The sequence below is a fragment of the Neltuma alba genome, unplaced genomic scaffold (genome assembly GCF_004799145.2).
Source record: "Neltuma alba isolate B1F8T4 unplaced genomic scaffold, ASM479914v2 tig00012971_pilon, whole genome shotgun sequence".
NCBI classification, from domain to species: Eukaryota; Viridiplantae; Streptophyta; class Magnoliopsida; order Fabales; family Fabaceae; genus Neltuma; species Neltuma alba.
The window spans coordinates 116,318-139,160 of record NW_021637330.1 but is presented as its reverse complement, the minus strand read 5'-3'; the positions used below and the strand labels follow the sequence as shown (position 1 = coordinate 139,160).

General features: G+C 33.9%; 2 protein-coding genes across 3 annotated transcripts; both read right to left on the bottom strand.

Annotated features, from left to right (window-relative positions):
• Positions 1-4,227: 4,227 nt before the first annotated feature.
• LOC114733147 (piriformospora indica-insensitive protein 2-like) lies at positions 4,228-7,478 on the bottom strand. The gene is made up of 2 exons (XM_028920548.1): positions 5,863-7,478; positions 4,228-5,523 (listed from the first exon to the last, which is right to left on the bottom strand). The coding sequence occupies exons 1-2, from the start codon at positions 6,085-6,087 to the stop codon at positions 4,450-4,452; spliced, it is 1,299 nt and encodes a 432-aa protein (XP_028776381.1). The 5' UTR covers positions 6,088-7,478; the 3' UTR covers positions 4,228-4,449.
• A 5,075-nt stretch (positions 7,479-12,553) lies between these two features.
• Positions 12,554-21,488, bottom strand: LOC114733156 (protein CROWDED NUCLEI 2). Of its 2 annotated transcripts, none has more exons than XM_028920559.1 (8): positions 20,920-21,488; positions 19,466-19,675; positions 18,119-18,372; positions 17,700-17,970; positions 17,511-17,594; positions 14,337-16,438; positions 13,088-13,298; positions 12,554-12,994 (listed from the first exon to the last, which is right to left on the bottom strand). In XM_028920559.1, exons 1-8 carry the CDS (start codon positions 21,223-21,225, stop codon positions 12,740-12,742), a joined length of 3,693 nt encoding a protein of 1,230 aa, XP_028776392.1. In that variant the 5' UTR covers positions 21,226-21,488; the 3' UTR covers positions 12,554-12,739. The 2 variants fall into 2 exon arrangements, with proteins under 2 accessions (XP_028776392.1, XP_028776393.1); XM_028920560.1 differs by having other exon boundaries at positions 13,088-13,295; positions 20,920-21,486.
• Between the last annotated feature and the right edge of the window lie 1,355 nt (positions 21,489-22,843).

Here is a 22,843-nt window from a genome sequence, read left to right as displayed (position 1 = left end):
TTTCTGTGAGATTTGATTGTAAATCTCCTTATAAAAAAAAACTAAATCTCTTCAAAATTTCAAAGCTCATATTTTAAACGGGGAAGTGCTTTATGTTAACCCAAAATGAAGGGCAGAGAGAATTACAAACGAGATAAACTATGGGTTGCATTTTGCAGCCCAAGGTTTGGTTTTCATTATATCGACCCTGATTTGCCCATGAAAGCTTCTAAGTTTATGGAATTCATGATACGAAAACCTCAAAAATTACTTAAATGAAATATTATCTTTTAAATTACTAAATTTAAGTTGACGAATTCAAAGTTGAAATATACATGAAGCCTTTACCCTCATCACTCATCAAACCAATTTGTGTGTTTTTCATATTTAATTCCCATCAATCTAATCAGACACGCACGCATCCCCCTTGAAATGTATATTTAATTATTTATTTTTTTTATACAAAAAAGTTTAAGTGAGTTGGTTTCCGGGAGCTCATTAGGGCCAGGGCATGCTTCCAGACTCAGAAGCGCTTATAAAGTATCTACAGATCGTCCACCAACAAGGTTCTCACATCAGTAGCAGGATTCGAACTCACGACCTTGTGGGTTATGAGCTAACTCCTCACTAACTGGATCAACTCTTGTTGGTATATTTAATTATTTATGTGATTAAGTGAAGTTTCTTCAGTGGAAGACCAAGTGGGCTGGGCCCTAACTGAATGGGCCCTTAACACATCCAGACACCTTAAGATGACCAAAATCGGTTTTGTGGGCATATATTGGGCCCAATTGAGTTTAGCTCAAGGCCCACATTCGGACCATAGTTATTTATATTTGGATCTAAATCAAAATTGTGAAGCAAAAATAAACTCTTCAATTTTTGACAAAAATGAGAGGGTCTTGCCTAAAATAAATTGCATTGTCCATGATCTATGGATAACAGAACTTCCTATAAATTTTAAGATACATGAAAAATATATAGATATATATTAATGAAGCTAGGTCTAGTGAAAGTGTTAATTCCTCATGGCAAATCAATATTCAAATTTTTATTAGGAGAGGTGTATATATTTAGTCAACAATTATTTGAACAGAATTATCTCTAACAGGTAGGAGGATATCTATACGTAGCATATATGTGTATATATATATATGGAGATTTAATATCTTTCACCAGCAACTTACAATATTCAGAAGCTTGGAATTTTTGCTTGTTTGAATACCTTCATATGAGAAGGAAAAAATTATGGGCTCTAATAAAATTCATTGACGTGCATAGATCACAAAATCACACACCATTGTTTCAGATAGACTAATAAATTGCTTTTTCTCCAAAAAGATTGATTAAGAAATTTTTGCACATTAGAGAATCTGAAGTTCATTTTTAGTGGTTTCATCGTACGTTTCAAAAATGAATTTAATTATCTGACGAGTTAGATACTCCATTTTCTATCAATTATTAACTATTACTACAAATTATAAATTGCATAGAAAGCCATTTCATTTATAAATTATAAATATTGTGTTTTTCCTTGTTGAAAAAAGCCATACAATATATGAAAGCTCACCTCTAATGAAAGAGCAGGAATTTTTTAAATCACATAAACATGATATATGTAATATACTATTCTTTTTAAAACCTCTTTTGCATACTTTTCAAGCGTGCTATATCATGGCATTAAAAAGTTAAACTCGCTATAAAAATGTTTTGAGGATAGAAATGTTTTCAAACCAATATCTAAATGCTATTCGTGATTTGAAAAAAAACGAGAGAGACAAACCAATCAATTAAAAAAATCCACCATAGTTATTAAAAAATATTATACTCCTCTAATCCTATTTATAGGGATAGAGAAAAAAGATATTTTTTAATTCTATTTATAGGGTGCTGAGAGAAATTTTTTGTATGAATATATAATTTTACCCTTCATTTATTATTGTGTTGAATTTGTTTACATGAAGTATAATTATATTAAATAGGAATAAAAATGAAAAGTTGTTGAATTTTAAATGAAAGTTAATAAAGTTTAAGATTTTTTTTAGTCTGTGTGAAAGATGTTAGAAGTGATTTATAAATAAAACTAGAGAAATAAATTCTAATAATGTTAACATAGTACTCCCTCCGTTCCTTATTATAAGAGACAAATAACTGAATTACGTTGATAAAAAAAGCAGTTAAAATTAGTTAAAAACAATTAATATGTAAAAAGTATAATTTTTTTTCCAAAAATACCCTCATTAATAAGGAGAGAGAGCATGAGAGAGAATAATGATAAATTATTAAAAGAAAGAGAAGTGGAAAAGAGAGAGAGTGTGAGTTGGAGATAATAAATATGGGTAAAATATGAAATCAACACAAAAAAGTAGAGATAACTTTTAAGTGTCTCTTATATATAGGAACATGTTATAAGCATCAAATGTCTCTTATAATAAGAAACGGAAGGAGTATCAAAGAGTCTTTGCTTGAAATACCATAACACTTCACAACCCAATATTATTCTTCCGAAATTTTCATTTCCCAAACATGTCTAGAAAACGTAGCGTGGAAAACCTTAAGCAACCGCGTGCACTTGACCTGGCTTCTTAAAATATAACTTAAAACTATAAGGGGTCAGTTTATAACTCATTTGAATAACGTTGCTAGTATAAAAATTTTGTTATTAAGCAATTTGTAAATATTTTTATGAATGTTCTTAAATTTAAAGGCATGTTACGACCTGATGAGCTCTCAAAACCAATCTTTCTAACAAAAAAATTTTCGTATAAAAAATATAATCATAAACAAATCAAAATTTTGTAAACATCCTAGAAAACCGAAACGACCCTCGAATAAAGAATCAAAAACATGCTTTGAAGTAACAAAAAGGCAAGATACACTGTTCCATATGAATGTCGAAAGGAGATTATTAGCCTAGTAGCAGCCTCAAGTCTTCGTAGTCTTTCTTTGAGAAACATATAAGCAAGTGCTGACGAGATGCCAAGTGAAAGTAAACAAATATATGTCATTTACGAATAACAATGTGCTTTAAAAAAAAATTATATCCAGAAAATATGCTTTACTTCATTCCCATCCCTATATTCTTCTAGAAACTTTTAGCTGAGCACGGGGCGAAGAATTTCCATGTGTCTGGCTAATTACCGGCTCACTGATCATCAGCATATGACCTGGTTAACGACTATGAAACTTACGCGTGATTGAAGAGAGATGCGAATTATAATTCTCCAAGGACAACCAAAGAGAACAAAATAATAATATAGGTCGGCCTCATATGGCTGCTCGCTGTCAAAGAGCTTTTAAAAGCACTGTACCCTACTCGTTCAGGCCCTATATATATAGCCTGCATCTCTATCCTCTTCCTCTCTCTACCCTCTTATTTCACTTTTCTCTCTTTCTCTCTCTATATTAAAAGTCATTAATGCCTTGGAATTCTCACTCTACAGAGAAACTCACCAATGGTTTTTTCCCCTAGCTTTCCGTTTGCTCCTCAGTTGTTTTTTCACTTCCAAATTACCAATCTGTTTAGCTCTTTTTGACCCTCCACAAAAACCAGCCTCTCCATTATGCTTCAGGCCTAAGACCCCAACAAGGAAAGAAACAAACTTATAGTATTTGCATGTGGGTATCTGTGTGTGATAATAGGATGCTCTTAAAGCCACTGGTGCATATGAATTCCGTCATCTGATAACAAAAGAACTTAAATTTGATATTGTTTTTTTAAGGACACGAATCATTGTCTGTAATTTTGTTCCTAGAAATTGTCGTGACGTAACATTGTACAGCTTCACAAGGCCAGAGTATCATACTATTTTGGTACTATGTAATGACAACCATCAAAGGTTCAGAAATCACATTAATTGATTTCACATCTCCCGCATCACTTATTTCTGTTTACCTATTTTTTATTATTGGTGTTTTATATGACTGTTCAATTTTTTTAAAAGCCCATTTCAACAATTCAACGAATATATATTTTTTCTGTTTACCTCAGTAGAATGAACTAATGCGGTTGTTACTAATTAAGTTAATGTGCGGTTGCTGTTACCAAAAGATCATGCACCTTTGTTAGAAAGTGCAAAGGAATTGCAAATCGGAAAAAAGGTTATTCTGTTCCGAGTGTTCTATGGACTTTGATTAAAGAGCTATTTACAGAATCCATGAATAGACCCATCATCCATCATCAATATCTGTTCCAGAAAAATGTACGGTAAAAGCTTGAAAATCCCAATAAAGCAATGAAATTAATGGAAGCCTCCAAATTCCTTTGCTTTCTCAGTCATTTGTTACATTATTTGAGCGTATAAGTGATCACTAGCAATAGAACGTTGAATCTCAATAGTAGAAAAGTAGAAGCACTATAACTAGATGTGAAAAGCTAACATTTTATATATTCACACCAAGTAAGAAGAAGATAAATTTCAGCCAGATGGAACAGGAACTAAATAATTTCACAGTTTTTTAATATTTGATTCAAACAATTTGACCTTGTTGCTGTTGCTGGCATGGCTTTACTCCAAAAGGAACATGACTTGTTGACATTGCTCCAACTAGGTAGCAAAGTTTAGGGTTGTTCCATGCCCCAAAACGCCTTCCCATTTTTCCATAGAACTCTTCAGAGAATTTAAGTTCTCCTGTCAGATTATTACCGTCCAGGTGTAGTGCATTGAGACAAGGAAGTGTTGCAAGTTCTGGAGAGAGATTTCCTGTGAGGTTGTTGTCACTGAGACCTAAATGTCTCAATCTCTTCAATTTTGATAGTGACTTGGGAATTTCCCCTCTCAATCCCACATTTGAGAGCTCAAGAACTGTCAGGTTCGGAAGGTTTTCCCAATTTAGGATCCTCATGCTTCCACCTATTGGATTATTTGACAAGACTAATTCTTCTAATGAATACATGTCTTGAAAAGATTGTGACAACCCCCCGGAGAATTTGTTGTTCCTGAGGTCCATGAGGGTCAAGCTCTTGAGATGGCCAATCTCTTTTATCAGATTGCCTTCTAAATGATTGTTGCTCACATCAAGCTTCAACAGTGAAGTTAAGCTTCCAACTGATGGAGGCAAAGGCCCAGATAGTGAGTTTCCACTTAGATCAAGGATTAACAACTCAGTAAGGCCATGAAAAACATCTGGAATGTGCCCAGATAATGAATTTCCTGCAAGGACTAGTCTTCTCAACTTGCTGAGGTTGCCGATGTGTGGTGGTATTTCACCTGCTAGGCCATTTTCTAGCAGTATTAGAGATTGAAGGTTCTTGAGGACACCGAGAGAGGAAGGAATGGTTCCAATAAGACCCGGGTTGGATCGAAACTCGAGAGATTCTAAGCTGCAACTCAGTTTCTCCCAGTTTCCTTTGGGGATGTTAAATGGGAATTTGTCTGGTGATTGAAAACAATTGAAGAAAGACAAGACTTTAAGGTGCCTAAGCTCAAATAAGTGGGGTCTGAATTCCAAGTTCGAGGCACAAGTAAGAGAATTATCATGTACAGGTCCAATGTTCAAGGTAGTAACATACCAGGAACCATTTATCATATCACAGGAGACACCCTGCAGTATAATTCAGCACAGAAATTAAGTTGAATTGTTAAAAACTCAAACTTGAGAGCCGTAGATATACAGTGGGTTATGAACATGATCACTATGCATTGCATGTAACTTGTACAAAGAACAGTATAGACTTTTGACAGATAATTACAGTTTCGGTACTTGCTGCAAAAGTAACACTACCAAACCAAGTCACTTGTCTAAAAAAATTTTTCTTCCTTTTGCTTGCAGCAGAATCCAAAAACTGAAATTAACCAAGGACACTGGTCTCTATACTTGAAGAAGAAAGAAATCCAAATTGTCTAGGGTCTTATCTTGAGCACAGTGGAAAGGTATATGTACCTGAATAGGAGTCCAGCCACAAGGATCAGGATAGAGATCTGAGCCATTCCACCAATTACCAACAAAGCCTTGTATGGTAGAGTAAAGTGCTTCAAGCTCTTTCTTCTCCATTGGAGCCGCAGCCACATCGGCTTCTTCTGTTTGTCCAAAACACCTTGAACCGACAAAGAGAATGAACACAGCCAAAATGGCACGACTAATAACGGTAGTTTTAATGCTCATCATGATGATTATAATACAGGTATCGAGTCAAAATAGGATCAACTAAACCCAGATGATGAACGGACGCATGAGAAGAAGAATGAAAGAAAGGATGGGGAATCAAGCGAAATGCCAAAAGGGGTTTCTTGTTTCCACTGGAAGAACAAGATGCTAAATTTATGCTCAAAACAAGGTGAGGAAAAAGCACAAAAAGCAGAGTAAGAATTCTGACCTCTTTATCTGCCTAGTGTTTAATAGAAAAGCTAAGGAAGTATATAGGCAGAGAGATCGAAGAAGGAGAACAGCAAAACACAAGAAGCAGCAACAACTTAGCACAGTTATCGAGGCACAAAGTCAATAGGAAATTATTATTAGTAATTACTAATAAGTAATGACTCCATTTATATGAGCAGAGCAGAAGGGGCAATATGGAGGGGTTATGTGATATTGAAAGCGAAAGCTAGGCTGCTTGCCTTTTATATGTATGTAAATACGGCTCTGCTTTGCATTGTGATTCTCTCATGCAACAAAATTGAGAAACTAGTTGAGGGCTAGAGTCAGGATTTTGAAGGCTATGAATTGAGAATTGAGAACGGAGAAAGCGTTTGGTAGTTGAAAGGAATTATGGCTGCAGAGGAAAGGTTGAAGTTGAAAGGGATTATTAGTTGGGAAGATATGAAGTTCAGCAGAAAGGCGAGAAAATTGAGAAGAGAGAGAACCATTGTCTTTATTCATGCAAAAGTAAAGATGCATGGAATTGCATGGAGGACAAATATATAAATTAGTAAATCACCGTTTTCACTGCTCTTTCTGATTATTTGTGTGGTATTATGGCAAGTCATTCAACTTTGTTTTCATTATTTTTTAATTAGTATATGATAATCTTAAGTTCAGCTAATATTAACAAAATAATGATCATATATAAGAGGCCAATGGAGGGGAGTAGAATTATTTGTGATATTATTGTAAGGAGCTAGAACATAGTAGTGTACTATTGGGGCGATAGGGTTTAGAAGAGCAGCTCTGTGAAGAGCAGAAGGAAAATGAAAGGTCAGAAAGAGCACAGTAGCATTGAAAAAGGAAAGCTAACTATAAAACTACATTGCTTCCTTGCTCTTTAGATTTGATTCAAAACCCTTCAAGTTTTTTGTACTTTGAACGACTTGTGGGGCCTCTTCTTTTTTTTTTTTTTTTAATCTTCTTTTGACGTCAATTTATTTATTTTCTTTACCTAAATCACCAAATTGGGATCCTGTCTCATATTGTTTTCTTAATGCTAGTCCACAATAAGAAATTGTATATAAAAGAATTTAAAATGTACTAAAAATCAAAATAAATGGAATTAGGTTTAATAATCACATATGATCAAATGTCTATTCCTAATAGTGTTAGTGAGTACCACATCATTTTTTAATATAAGAGTTGCAAAACTAAATTTTTTTAAAAAATAGTTAAATTAGTTATTTGTAATGAATGTATGTTAATTTTTCTAAATTGTCATATTTAATAATATATGTTGAAATTATTTATTAGTGAAAACCTCTTATAAACAATATAGACATTTTGGAGAAAACATTATAAATTTAGAAAATAAAATGGATTAAGATCTTATAATTGAAACTAAATCTAACCTCCCAATTAATTCTTATATTTAGGAGCGGAGTATATAATTTGGATAGTCATTTTGAAAGTATCCATTGAGTCATTGTTTTAGGATTATTGTAAAATTGCATTGGTCTCGTATCATACTTGGAGCTTGTTTGGTATGAGGGGAGGGGAGGGATTTTGCTCCCCTTCTTTTGTTTGGGTTGCAAAAATTTTTAAAAAGTGAGCAAATTTTTTTTAAAGATTTTCTCTCTTCTCCCCTCACAATCGTCCCCTCCCAAATTAGAGAGATTTGAAGGAAAAAGGTAATATTTTAACTTGTTTTGACTAATATGCTTATAATTAGTTCCTAATATCCCCACATTACCCTTTTGATCTTGCATCATGTGTGTAAAGGATGATAACTATTATACTCTTATCAAATTATATATCAGATCATAAAATATCATGATGTTGAAACCTAGACTAGACTGGCTGGTTAAGCCCAAAAACTAACGAACCAGTTTGGTAACCAGTCCGGTTGAGTATAGAAACTAGGGTTGAATTGATCTAACGTGACCCATCCCAGTGACCCAATCAATTTGGCGGGTTAACTTGATCGTTTTTTTTTTTTAAAAATATTTTGATTTTTTTTAAAAAGCTATTGATAGTTGGGACTTAATGATCGAATGATTATAAGGAGGAATATTTTGTTATCATATATCTATTTTGATATTTTGACGAAATGAATATTTAGTGATTTTAGTAGTATGATATTATGATTTTAATTTGTCAAAGAAACTGCAAAAAAGTTGAATCCAAATTGTAAGTCTATGATTATTTTATTAGTGATTCAAGATACTAAATTATTTCCCACTGTTTAGATCCCATGTTGACTTCGATCTGACCCACTGAGCCTTAATCTACTAATTTGATCGATTCAATGACTAATCCAGTTTTTGATACCTTGTAAAAAATTCTTCTCTTCTCATTAATCCAAATAAAATAATATTAAAATATCTTTCCTTCCTTCTCTTTCCTTCCCCTTCATTAAAATTCCTCTCCTATCCTCTTCTCTTTTGAGCCAAATACACCCTTAGTGACCAACGTTTTATTGGCATCACATTAGGAGATGTCAAACTGAATTTTCTTGGGTAAAAAATCACTTTAATCAATCAACATGTGATGTTTTAGATAGTTTTTCGAAAATCAGCTTCTGGATTCAAAACCAAGTTGAAGATGAAGTAATTTTTTTTTTTTTGGCTTTCGGTTTTTGGCTTTTCTGTTTAACTAGAACCTTTTCCCCTGTGCGATGCACAGGATGACACATATTAAAATGGTTGATACTACTGAAAAATATTTTATTATATTCTTCCTCTTCTATTGTAAAAAAAAAAATTCATCTTTTTTTCTTAATTTTTGGAAATATGATTTTTCTTATATATGATTTGGACAATAAAATATAAGATTTAAGTATCTAATGTTGACAGGTTTACTAAATACTAATTTCATATTAAATTTTTCAGTAAAACTACCTATAATGTTATTCTCCCTGATAAAACATTAATGTTTAGTTCCAAAGAACTGTGAAAGGTGCAGCCACAATTATTGTGTCATTAAAATAATTAAATTCACAAAGGTAGAAAACAAAAAGGTTGAGTATCAGTTTCAAGATAATGTATATTGCATAAATCAGATGTTAAGAAATTCTATGAATAATTTGTTTGTGAAACTCCATTTGCATCTTTCCCAATAGCGTTTATAGTGCCCCTCCACTATCAGTTTCATAGTATCAAGTATCAATTGGATAGTCATTTAATTGCCTAACCCGACCCATTTTGACATTATCGGGTATTACAAGATTTCATAGTTAAAGTAGATTTAAACTTTTTTGACAAGTTTCTACCAAACTGATTTTTTTATAAAAATCTATTCAAACATAAATTATATTATACTAATTAATTTTTATTCTAATTTCAATTTATAAAAATTAGTAAAATAAAAATTATTTTTACCAACGTTAATCCAAACAAGTTTCAATGGCTTGATGCTCAAAAAGCAATACTGTTGAGGGCAATTACATATCCCGAAATGATGCTGTTTTGAAATTTCAAACCTCTTGACGAATAATTGGGACATGACGGAAGATGAAGCATTAGTGGAAGTTGGAAAATAAAGACGGAGTTAGTTCATAACATCGACTCCCAAGTAATTATTTTTTATTAAAAAAAAAAAAAAAAAAAACAAGGTAGGTGAATGAAATGAAACAATAGTGAAGAGCTAAATTAAAACAAAGGAGGGTACACGAGGACCACCCACAGAGTGAAGGGTAGAGGCGTAGGATGGGGAAGCACTCAGAATAATAAAGGAGTGATCTTAAGAGGCTTAAGGACACATAGCCTTAGGCCCATAGCCCACGCCCTACCCACTTCTATTTTGGACCTAATCCTTTGCTTTCACTTTTTTTTTTTTTAAAATCTCAATTCAATTTCAATACAAACCAAGTTTAAAAAGCACCTTATCTTTTTCTAGAATTTAAAATTTACTACATCCGGTCCTAAATATAAAAGTTCATTTGATTTCTATTTTGGTCTTAAATATAAAATCTCAATTTATTTTATCTTTAATATTTATCTATTTTCTTCTAAAATAGTTCTTATAATAATGGTGGTCATAGCCAATATATTTGATTAGTAAGAATATTTTAAGAAAGATAACACATATTTATTACAAATAACTAATTTAACTAATTTTCTTAATCTATTTAAATTAGTCAACTAGCTCTTATATTAAGAATAGGAGGTAGTATAAATTAACTTACTTCTATATCAATAAAAATAAAAACAATATATATGAGAAATAAATACTAATTGATATGCTAAATGTAAAAGTTAGTTAGATTTAATTTCATCCTAAATATATAACATAATTCACTTTATCTTTTATATTTAATCATTTTGTCCAAAGTAGTCTGCATATTGATTATACGTGTTAAAAGAATTTTTAACCCAATGCACATGATTACTAAAAATATTTTAAGAAAAACAACATCAATTTATCTAAAATAATTAATTTAACTAACTTTTTTAATATTTATAAATTAATTATCTAACTCTTATATTAAAGAGTAAAGATAGTATTTCAATATATCCAATATCCACGACCTCATATGGTACATCCACCATTGTCGATATCACTATGGATATGTATACCAAAGTCCATCAACGGATGTAGAATGACAATATTTTTTAAGGAAAAAAAAAACCGCACTTAGCTATTAATATGAAAAATAGGTTAAAATTATTAAATAAATTTGATACTTGTGGCCTCCACCTTTCCTTTAATTTTTTTTTGTTGATTTGGCAAGTTATGCTTACTGGATATATACATGGAGTACACAGTAAAGGAGAATGAGGTCAATAGTGAACAAAGTAGATATGAGATTCACATTTAAAAATGAGTGTTGGATATGAGCATGAAACAGTTAAAAGTGTCAGGCTCCAAAACAAAACAGTTGAAAGGGTTGGATGTGGGGACCCACAGTTTTTGTTAGGGGGAAAAAAAAAAAAGTTTGTTATTTATACTTTGATCGTTATATTTAAGGAAAAACGACAGAAAATAAACTTAAAACTTACTAAATTTTAAATTAGTTTGTTTTCTATATCTCAACAAATTTTAACTAGACTTGACTTAAAAATGACAAAACATTCTTATAAGAATTTCTCATTTGAGATTATACAATTTTTAAGGTTTTTTTTTTTTTTTTGTGATTCTCCGATTCTCCCTATTTTTATTTATTTACTTATTTATTATTTATTCAATTTTATTTTTACATCTTCTAAACACTATTATTTGCTGTAAAATTATCACATCAATATTTAATTGGAGGAGAGAGAAGAGAGAGATTTAAAAAGTAAAAAAGTGATGTTTTTCGGTCAATTTAGAACTGAAGAGGAATGTCTCCATTTAGTTTCTTCTCCACTTTTTCTCAGGCATGAAAATTTTTCAGAAAAAATAAATGCGGGGGTTAATTAAAAATTTTCAACCTCATTCATTCATTTTTTAAATCAAACTTACAAAAATGTCTCTTCCTCTCCCTTTTCTATGATTCCAAATTCCATTAATTGTCAAATTTAGGGGATGTTTGGGAAAATCCAAGAATACTTTTAAAAAGTATTTTTTCATAAATCGAAATAAATTCTTTCATATATTTACTTCATATATCGTAAAATTATTTTCAAAATCATAGTTTAGTTTTTATCCAAACTCTCCTTTTAATTTTTTGTTTTGTGCTTCTCGCCATTAGCTTTCAGGTTTTTTGTTTTTTCAATTTCCATACATACCCAATGCTTTTAGGCTTGAAGTCAATACTTCAAAACCTTTATTCATCATATCTTTTTATCACCTACTTTCAAAACTAAAAAAAATTAAATTCTCTTAGGAAATAAGCATCTTATGTTTTCAAAAATAGATATTTCTTAATATCATTTACTATTTGCTTCTAAACATTTACAAGATTTTAGAATTACTCTCTTTTTTTTGGAAAAAGTTAGTTGCGAGATTTCTTTGTTTTTTTTTTGGAGAATTACTTTATTTCAGTGAAAAAAATTATTAATAATTATATTTTGCTTAGTATTACTTTCAAAAGAATATTTATGTTAGTTCGGATATTTCTTGAATTGCAATTATAATTTTAACGTCTTTTATAGATGGGTGTTATCCAATCCTATATTAAAAAAAAAATTTAAAGTGTTAACGGATCAAACATATGTCATAGCTTCGAATTAATGCCATATGGTGCAAAGTGCAGCTAAGTACGTAACACAAACCCCCCCCCCCCCCCCCCCCCCCCAAAAAAAAATTCTGTCCATTGTATTCTGGGGGACAACAAATGGCAACTCGGAAATAACAGAAAAAAGAACCCAGAAACTGAACACTATCTAATCTGCCAGCAAGACAATAATCTTGACAAATCTGGAGGTAAACCCCATGGCAAATATAAAAATATTACATGCCTAAACTCCTTATTTTCAAAGGAACAAAGATGTTATTTCTACTGTTGGATGGAAGGGGTAGAAAAAAGCTCCTTCCATCATGTTGTAAAAAACTTCAATATCTTCTTACCAATTGATACCTCACCCGGATTGTGATCCTCCTGTTCTGCTTCATCTTCTTCTTCACCCTCTTCTTCATCTTCTTCATCGTCATATTCAATTTCAGCTTCTTGGATTGTGCTTCCATACTCATCTTCATAATCCTGGGTACCATTCACCTCTTCACTCAGCTCAACTTCCCCGGGTTTGGGTTCGTCGCCATTGTCGTCAACTATGTCTCTAGGTTCTTCAAACTGAACAGGGAGACAAATGCATGAATAAAATAGGACATAGATATGATATAAATGCCACCAAATCAATCATCAAAACAGGCTGGTATGTTTTACCCTTACAACTCTTTCATCTGTGCACTCTACATGGTTTACGGTCAAAACCTCCACTTTGTGTTTGCTTTGAGCATTGCCATCAGCAACAACTGATGAAGGACCAGGGACAACTTCTGGGCTTTGTCCATCCCTCAATTCACCACCAGTAGCTTCTTGCTCAACGGTCTTTTTTTCCTTGGATGCCCGAGCTGATGGAACTGTGGCCGCACTGCTAACACTGCGAAATGTTTATTAGAGAATCAACGAAATGTCTTTATCATGACTACACTCAGCAGTCAATAGACACTATGTGCAGTGCTTGGTAAGAACTAATGACTACACGATGACAATAAATCCAAAGAACATCAGAATATTTATCAAAAACAAATAATTACCTTTCTGAACCAACAAATGATTATTTAAATGTTAGCTAACGAAGATTGCTGAGGCTCAAATTAAAGATAATTTTAAAAGACAAGGCGTTCTAGTTAGTCAGAAATAACAAGGCCAATGACCATAAGAAAAATAAATATACTTCAACCACTTGCTTCAGATCAGAAATTACCATTTTGAGAGCAATTACGTCAGTACTTATATCTCAAAATTAGCATGTGTCAGTGAATAAACAAACAGCATCAATCCAAAATCGAATTCATCCCCAAAATTTTTCACTTCATAACAACTGTTTCGTTAAGGGAAAATGTTTTCCTACAACAGTTAAATTGTACAAATAGTATTGACTAATGTCACTGAATAATTGGCATGTCAAATGATAAAGAACATGGCTAAGATCTATTCTGCCATGATGACAGCACCAAAATGGCAAATACAAGCCAGCCAGTGCAAGTAGACTATTTTTTCCTTTATATTTTCCATTTTTCCCAAAAAACGGAAGTGGCGTCAATGGAGAATGATAAGAACCGTGTGCTGGTCAACAGGTACCGATTTTATTTCAACGGAACACCCCTATCAAATTAGGACGAACAAGAGTTCATTTTTCTTAAAAGAACTAAAATTATATTTCAGAACTTCAACAGTAAGCTCTAAAACTGTGGGCAAGCAAAAATATAGACCTGAAAGAGACCAGTCCCACAAATCCACAAGACTCCCCAACAACACAACCCAGCTCTAACACATTGGAACCAAAACCAATGATCTATTTCACATCCAACAGACTATCACCGAAAAGCAAACAACCAGCCTATAATTTAATTGATCTGTTTTTGTCCTGGATAAAGCTGCCAAAACTAAAATTAAGTAGCTAGCTTACGTTTTGTGGCGCCTGAGATTATATCTCCTCTCTCCAGTAATTTCTTCAGGGGGAGGAACTGTTTGCCTTTTCTTCCTGCGCCCACCAGCTGTAATACTATCAGAATGTCCTTCAGAATAAGCATCCTGCTCACTCTGTGTGGCCCTAGAAGTTTGCACATGCTGCCGCTTCCTTTTAGTTTTACCGAGAGCTTTCTCAGTCTGAGCGGACTCTTCTAGACTGTCACCTTTAGCATGATCAGGTTTAAGAGATTGCGTATTTGCATTATCTAGTTCCTCTGAAGCCTTTCCTAGGAACTCCTTTGCTTCTTCAACTACTGCCTTCACAGAGAGTGTTCTGTTGACTCCGGCTTTGGGTCTCCTACCAGGTCTGCCTCTCCGTCTCTTTGGAACTGACTGCTGAGAATCCTCAGGACCTCCTTCTACCAGACTGTCTGCGTAACTATAATGATCTAAAGATGGATCACATCCCTCATCCACATCTCTAATAAAGTTAGCAGATTGGAGCTGCTGAACATCTGAAGAGTGATGAGCAATTCCATCTATTGGATGCAGTTCTCCAAGAATATCTCTAGTGCCTTCTACTTTCAAAAAAGATGCAGAACCCTCTGCTCTTTCTGTATTAACTTTCAGATCTGACAATGGAGATGAATCATCCATGCCAGAAGATTTAATGACATCCCTTTTACTACTTGGAGACAAATTCAAAATCTTTGAAGCGCATTGGCGGAGCCAAGACACAGACCTAGATCCAGAATTTTTCATGTCAGAAGCAGCATTATTATACCCCAAATTCTTCTGAGGATTACTATCTAGCACTGATGAAATGGGTGAATGGATAACCACCCTCTCCGTAAACTCAGGTAGCTGAAGGTCAGATACAACCAGATCCCTAACAATTTCTCCACAGCCCTTGCAGCCCCTCAGCTTCTCAACAAGAGCAAGAAAGCGACTCCTTTCAGCCATAAGGTGCTCACGCTCCTTCTTAACCTTCCTGCTCAAGTTCATAAGCATTTCAGAATCTTCATGCATTTCAAAATGGGCTGACTCCAGCTCCTGTTTATTTAATTCAATCTCCTTTCTTATATTCTCTAATCTTTGTCGTTCAAACCGCACTTCTTCACATTCTTTCTCTGTCACATCCTTCAAGAAATCAATATTTTCACGCTCTTTTTCCATTTCCTCCTGAAAAGAACTCTCTCTCTTCTGCAAATCTTGCTCCATTTCCTCTTGCTTCTTCTGTATTTCATTCTCAAGATTCCTTCTCCGGGATTCAAAATCTTGAAGCATCCGTGCATGATCATTTTTAGTCTTTTCAGACAAAACTAGCTTATCATGTCTCATAGTATCTGCAAATGATTCCTTCTCCAGTTCAAGCTTCTCCAACTCTCTCTTTATATGATCTTGCATTGCCTGTTTCTCTCTTTCCAACCTTTCTTCCTCAGTATGTTGCAGTTTCCTAAATTTTTCTTTCTCTGCATCAATTATGCTCTGCTCTCTACTAATTTCAGCCCTTTTTCCATCTAGTACTTCCCATTCTTTCTCAAACCTCTCTCTCTCTTGCTTTAAGCTTTCAGTTTCCTTCAAAATATATTCTCTCTGCAATCTGGTATTCTGAATCTCCTGTTTCAGTTCCGACTGCAACCAGGAATGCTCTTCCCTCTCACCCTGAGTTATTTTTAAATCCTCTCTCTCCTTGATCATTTGCAGCTCCTGCTTAGAAATTTCAGCTCTTATCTTTTCAACCTCAACTTTCAGCTTCTCTGTAGTCTCAACATCAGCAAGCAGCTGTTTCTTTTCCATCTCCAATTCTTTCCCTTTAATTTTCATACTTTTTTCTTTCTCCTTTAGTGATTTCCACTTTGCCTCAAATTCCTTTTCCTGCTCCTTTATCCTCTCAGCCTTCGTACCCAATGCTAACTCTTCCTTCCCAAGCTTCTTTTCCCTATGGTTGACTTCAGCCTCCCTCTGCTCCAAGGATTCTACCTTATCTTTGAACTCCTCATCAAGGGACTTCCTCTTTTGTTCCATTTCCAGTTCAAATTCCCGTAACTTCAAATCCAACACATCCTTTTGCTCACCAAGGAGCTTCTGGATTCCCTCCTATAAGAAACATAACTACATGAGTCAGCAAGCAGCAAAATTGCATAATATACAGACGTAATTCAACTTACAAACAACTGCACATTCAAAGAGGTTTTTTTTTTTTTTTGGGCTACCAATGATGCACCAGAGTTATGTGAGAATGTGAGCTTTGCTTTCTTCTTCATTTGCAATACGAGCCATATACAATCTTCAGGTAAAAAGAGAGATATGGGGGATAGACATGGGTCCACCCATCTCTTCTATAACACATACAGCTGTACATAAATCTAAGGCTATTCTACCACTAATGCCACACGCATGCATATATACATCAGCACACAAAAATACACAAAAAGGATACAAACACGCCCACATTAGTAGGCTTTGCTCTAACACAGGAAACATTATACTCCACAGGACTCAATAAATCACTATACAATAATTTTCTACATTTCAATTAGTCCACATGGCCTCCATTTAGCAAAGGAAATGATTTTTTTGGGTTGAAAAAATATAACTCCCAAAGCAAACTACAAAAGACCGTTAAAATTTTCACCTTCATGGCAATCTGCTAAGCAAGACTGGAAAATGATAAATGAATTTAACCAATAGATTAACTGGGCAACTAGCTTAATATCACTGCTCCAACTTCTAACTGTAGGCTAGCGTGTCAGTTTATGCCATAGTAACATGATGGCAACATGAAAAGAATCCATGGTCTTCGAAGCATGTCTTCTTGTTCTCTTCAAAAAATTTTACCGTATGACTTGATATGCATGCATCAAAAAGTCTTGTTCAGACCGTCTATTACCCAGTGTAAACCACCTACTGCAAGACCACTCTTACAGCCAAGCAAGACCAAGAGCAGATGCATTACATTTAACACCTCTAAAATTAAAAACAACACAATATCTTGACATGTGCATGATTCTAAGTGATAACCTAAGTATCTATATCACTTTCCACTTCATTCCTAATCAAAATGGCCCCAGTAAAACAAATAACCAGATCACACCGTTTATCCATGCAGTAACTTTGCATGACCTTCTATTATACATAGACGATATGAGTAGTAGATGCCTAAACTCACTCGTTCTCTAGCACTTAGCTGATGTTCAATTGCAAGTAATTTCTTTTCCTTCGCCTCCAGCATGCTCTTTAAAGAATCAGCTTCCTGAAAACCACATAAGCAGAGATTAAATTATGGTAAGAACAACAAACAAGAAAATAGGTAGTTAAATATTAAAAAGAATGAGAAGTCAGGAAGGATGAAACAAACTTTTTCTTTTGTTTCTAAATCTTGAACTGCTTTACTGATCTCAGTTTCCTTCTCTTTCAATGAGAAGTTAGAGGAATCAATCTTCCTTTCCAGCAATTCTAGTTCTCTCTTTTTCTGCTTCAATTTCTTATCGATTTCATTTTCCTTCTCCTCTCTCTCACTGAGGTGTTGCCTGCCCTTGCACAGCATCTCTTCTCGTTGCTTTAAATTCCTCTCCCACTCCTTTAAATCTTCCCTTTGCTTGTAGAAGGTTGCCTCAAATGATTCTCGACTATGATGAATGGTAAAATCTTAGTAAGTGAATTGTTTCAAATACATCAAGAAATAAAATAAAATAAAGGCTTGTTGTTGTTGTACTTCAAGAAATAAAATACAATATGGTGTCTAGAAATAGTAGAAATGTAAACCATAGGACATACTCAGTAACTACTGACAAATGCTCCTTTGAAAGTAAATTTTCACGAGTCTCAACTTCTCGCAATTTCATCTCCAGCTCAGCACTTTTTCTGTTTACCTCAGCTAGCTTAGCTTCTGCATCATGTAACTTCCGGTCAACAACTGAAGACTTCCCTTCAATTCCATCAACCAATGCACTTGCTTCAGCCAACTTTGCCTTAGATGAACACTGGACTTGGTCATGCTCTTCTCGCATTGCACGTAAAGCTCTTTCAAGCTGCAATTAATCCATCACCACAGGATCATCATAATAATTAACAAGACCAAACTTCCATAGATTCTTCTGTTTTTTTCCCCTACAACTTTGATAGATTCTATTTAGAAATGGATAACCGTAGCAGCTCACAAAAAGCAACATGTATCGATATCCCATGACTCTCATTAAACTGGATAAGAAGCAAACTAGTAAAACATGAGAAAACATGAATTTCAGTAAGAAATGAGCAACCTTAAGCTAGAGGTGGGAAAGTTCACATTCCTGTTCCTAAAATTCAACCAATAAGATGTAAAAGCACAGTCAATGTTAAGATTGGGCAAGCTTGGATAGAGGAAGAACACACCAGCTCTGATTCCACAAATCAATAACCGCTTAAATTTTTCAAAAGAAACTAGAAGGTTATGGCAATTCTACTCTATATCCTCCTACATGCTACTAACATAAAAAACAACCCTAATGTAGACTGACATAATACATGTGTGTTGCACAAGATGCATGTGTATAAAAACCAAATGAACCACAAATGCCTTGCCTACAAGCTCGTGGTAGCCAACATAATTTAAAGAAGCTTCAAAACGAATTGCAAAATTCTTTTGGGCAAATGAATGTTGTTCCCAACCATCCAACCTTATTTATTGAGTGCTGGTATTGGCATGTAAAACAAATGTTTACCACCCACCATGATCCCAGAAAGATAATCATAGATGAATATTTTGCAGGGGGCAAAACTGGCAAAAATACAAAGTATGACATCCCTTTGATTGTTGAACACAGTAGGAAAAAACAGGATGGTAATCTACCATTGAAAGTTTAATTGCTGAGGTCTTTCAATCATAAAAAGTAAAACTTCCACACATCCAACCAGGAACGAAACACCCATCTCACACATTCCTGATAACCTCCTTTACAGTAAATAACTATGCAATGTACACCACATCTTAAAGCTAATTTACGGATTGCATGAGACAACATGCAGAAATACCAGAACTGACTTAAGTTAGACAAAAGACAATATTACGGACAACAGAAGATAAATATATGCAAGCACATACAAATTTAAGAGAGTGAAACATAATTGAAGATAGTTACAGACATCAGTCACACACTGCTTCTCTGTGTTCAAAGCCTTCCTTAAATTTTCCTCTCGCTTTCCAGCTTCAGATAATGCAATTAAGTGTGATGACTGCTCCCGTTTAAAAATCTCCTGAGTTTCAACTAATTCCTGCCTCAGTTCATCAAATTTTGAACTCCATTCTTTCTTCTCTATCAGCAGGAGGCCCATGCTGTACTGGTAATCATAAAGCTGCATTTTTTTTTTTGGGGGGGGGGGTGTCATCAAATTCATCAGTAATCGAACAAACATAGCAAATGGCTTCTGCAAGAACTTGTTTTATTTATATACTGTTTTCTTGGAAAACCAAAAAAGAAAGAACCCATGTTGCAGAGGTAATGCTACAAATGCAGGTGTGGCTAAGAGTACAGAACACAACAATTTTTCCAACACATAGGATATAGGTATGGCATTACATATTAAATCTATCAAATCTTATCGTATATGATAATTCTTACAACATTTTAAAAAGAGGTGATGAAACTTCTTTGATATAATTCTTAATCTGATCTTTAACTTCATTTACCTTTGATAAATTCAGCTGCAATATTATATAATATTGAAGAAATTAGCCTTTATTGTGATCGTTGAGATAAAATATTTCATGTCCAATCTTTGAGGTTGGGTTAAAAGTTCATGGCTTTGTGAGCATACTTACAATTCCAAGATGTATTGAAATCAAAATTCAAAGAAAATGACTACACATTACTTATTTTGGAGAACCCAAAGAGGTATCAAAGGCTATAAGTACTGCTAGAATTTAAAACTCCTTGTGCTTCATGGGAAAGAACGTGTGTTCAAATTAACAGGATGGGGCAAACAAGACATCGGGAAAACAAGCAACCAGGAAATCATTTTAGAACAAATAAGGAACTAAGGATATTGCTTAATTGGTCACTAACACATACATTATTTTGCTCCTTTTAGTTCCATTCAGTCTCTTTGCATGTGGTCATGACAACATGTGGATACCAAGTGATTTTCATGAGTTTAAATATCCAAGTATTAATGAAATTAAATATTACTAGAGGTGAAATCGGAAGCCAACAAAAACTTAACATCCATAGTCAAAGACTCCAGAACTAACTGTAGTTACCTTATTCTAAAAGCATACTGCTGAGGGCGATAGATAAACTCTGACTCTCTATGCATCAAGTTATCAAAGATAGCCACCATGATATTGGATTTCTCGATTCTTCAGTAATGAAACTTTCTAAACAATCATTCTAAAAGAATGCTTTAATAAACCCTCAAAATTTTCCAATACAATTAAGTAAAACATGGGCGACACCGCTTGTATTCATTCCGGAGAGTGACATAAAGAAAGCTTACGTATGATTTCATTATTATTGAAGGTTATAAGCCAGTGACTACTAACAGTAAGCATCAAGGCATGCACTAAAACACCTACATATATTCAAAAATCTCAAACTTGCCTCTTTTTCAAGTCTCGAAACCTTCTCCATGAGTGCTTCATGGTCCTTCTTCCGCATCACCGCTTCGTCCAACAGTCCCGCCTCCTTAAATTTCTTCCAATCCTCAATATTCCCCATGGAGTCAAACCCCACCACCATCTTCTCCTGGTTCTCACTCAGAGAACCCAATGGCGGCGGTGGGTCATCGGCAAAAGCAACTGCCTTCCCTTTTCCGGAATTAATGAGGTTCGAACTCGCCCCGACCCCACTTCTCTGGGGTGTAAAAGACGCTGTAGCAGACCATCCCTTTCTCTGCGGCGTAAACATAAGAATGTCGGAGTCAAATACCGCCTGTGAAGAGGTCCCAGAAGCCCTAGAAATTCCGTCGCGGGGCTACCGGAGGCGAAAACTGGGCCGAACAGTCAGTGGGTAAGGAGAATAAAATTCCGATCTTGTTCGGTTTCCTTTTCGAAATTATTTTTCCTATAACGCTTTTGATTCAGTAACAACTAGAAAGTACAGGGATTCGCTGTATTTCGCTCAGAGGGCTACAAGCCGCTTTTGTTCGGAATATTCTTTGAGAGCACAGAACTCGTCTTGAACTTGAACTTCCAAGTTGAAAGAAAACGAGAGGACATGGACATTTTTAATTTTTCCAACTTGGAATTGGGATATATAAAATCATCCGAATTATCCACCATTAATTTTTCTCAAACTAACCCTATTAATATTTTTTCAATAATAACCAAGTAAAAGAAAGAAAAAAAATTAAAAAGATATTTAGAGTGTTTTAAAAAAGATATATTATATGACTAACTTACCTAATATCTTTAATCTATTCAAATTAGTTATATTATATGCTTATTGTAAAGTAAATGATACTAAGCATCTTCCTTGAGTATTATGAGTGCCTAAATTTCTTCCCTTGTTAAAAGATGATAAAATTTTTTGAGTAAATGTTTTAGAGTAACTCATAATTTTATATGACATGCGTAAATATTGTAGTAAGAAATTGGGTGTTTATAAGATTCTTGTTAGTTATTTAAAAAAATTTCTTTGAAATACATATTGCTAAGATCAATTAATGAAATTTTTATATCAATATATTATTAATATTAATATTAATTTAAAATATGATAAACACAAGTAATCTATTATTTTAATGGGAAGATAAATACTAATAATCTTTCAAGAGACGAAAAGCACCACAAAACTCAACTAGGAAAAGTGGTATGTATGCAAAAACCTCTCCCCAAACAAACAGACAAGAATACTTCCATAGACCATAATTCAAATGACAACTAGTATATAAGTGGCTTCTAGAAAGATGGTTTAGTCTAAAATACAAGACACTTGATAATTAATATTTATTTGTTAATTTTATTTATACGATTAATGTTTGAATGCAACTCCTTATATTTTTCTCACTTTTTTGTAACCTTATTTAATATGGATAAAGTTAAAAAAAAATTTTAATTTAAGACAAGTTTAATAAGTTAACAACATTTCTTTTTTTTACTTCTAACGAATTAGTTAAAATAACTTATATTATGTTATGAATCGAAAGGAGTATTTAAAATATCTAGTCGGTCTGTACCTTCAAAAGATCCTTCAGCCAAATATTATTTGCCACCGTTATGGTTGAGTGGATGAATAAAATAAAAAAAGGAAAAACAATTTTGAGGTTTGCCAAAGCAAAGCACGAGGCGCCGAGATCTTAGTCAAAGATTGCGACTTAATAGAGGATTAGCACAAAACTAAGCAAGAATCGGAAGTTGCACTAATTTTATTCTTTACAAATTCTGTCATTGCAAGCTATCCAGAGCAGATTCCTCCAAACCTGAGGCTCAAAACGGATGCGGAGTAGACCAAAACATATACAAGACATAGACAACTATATTTAGCAAAGATATAAAGAGGCATCTAAGTAAAGGCAAAAACAAAA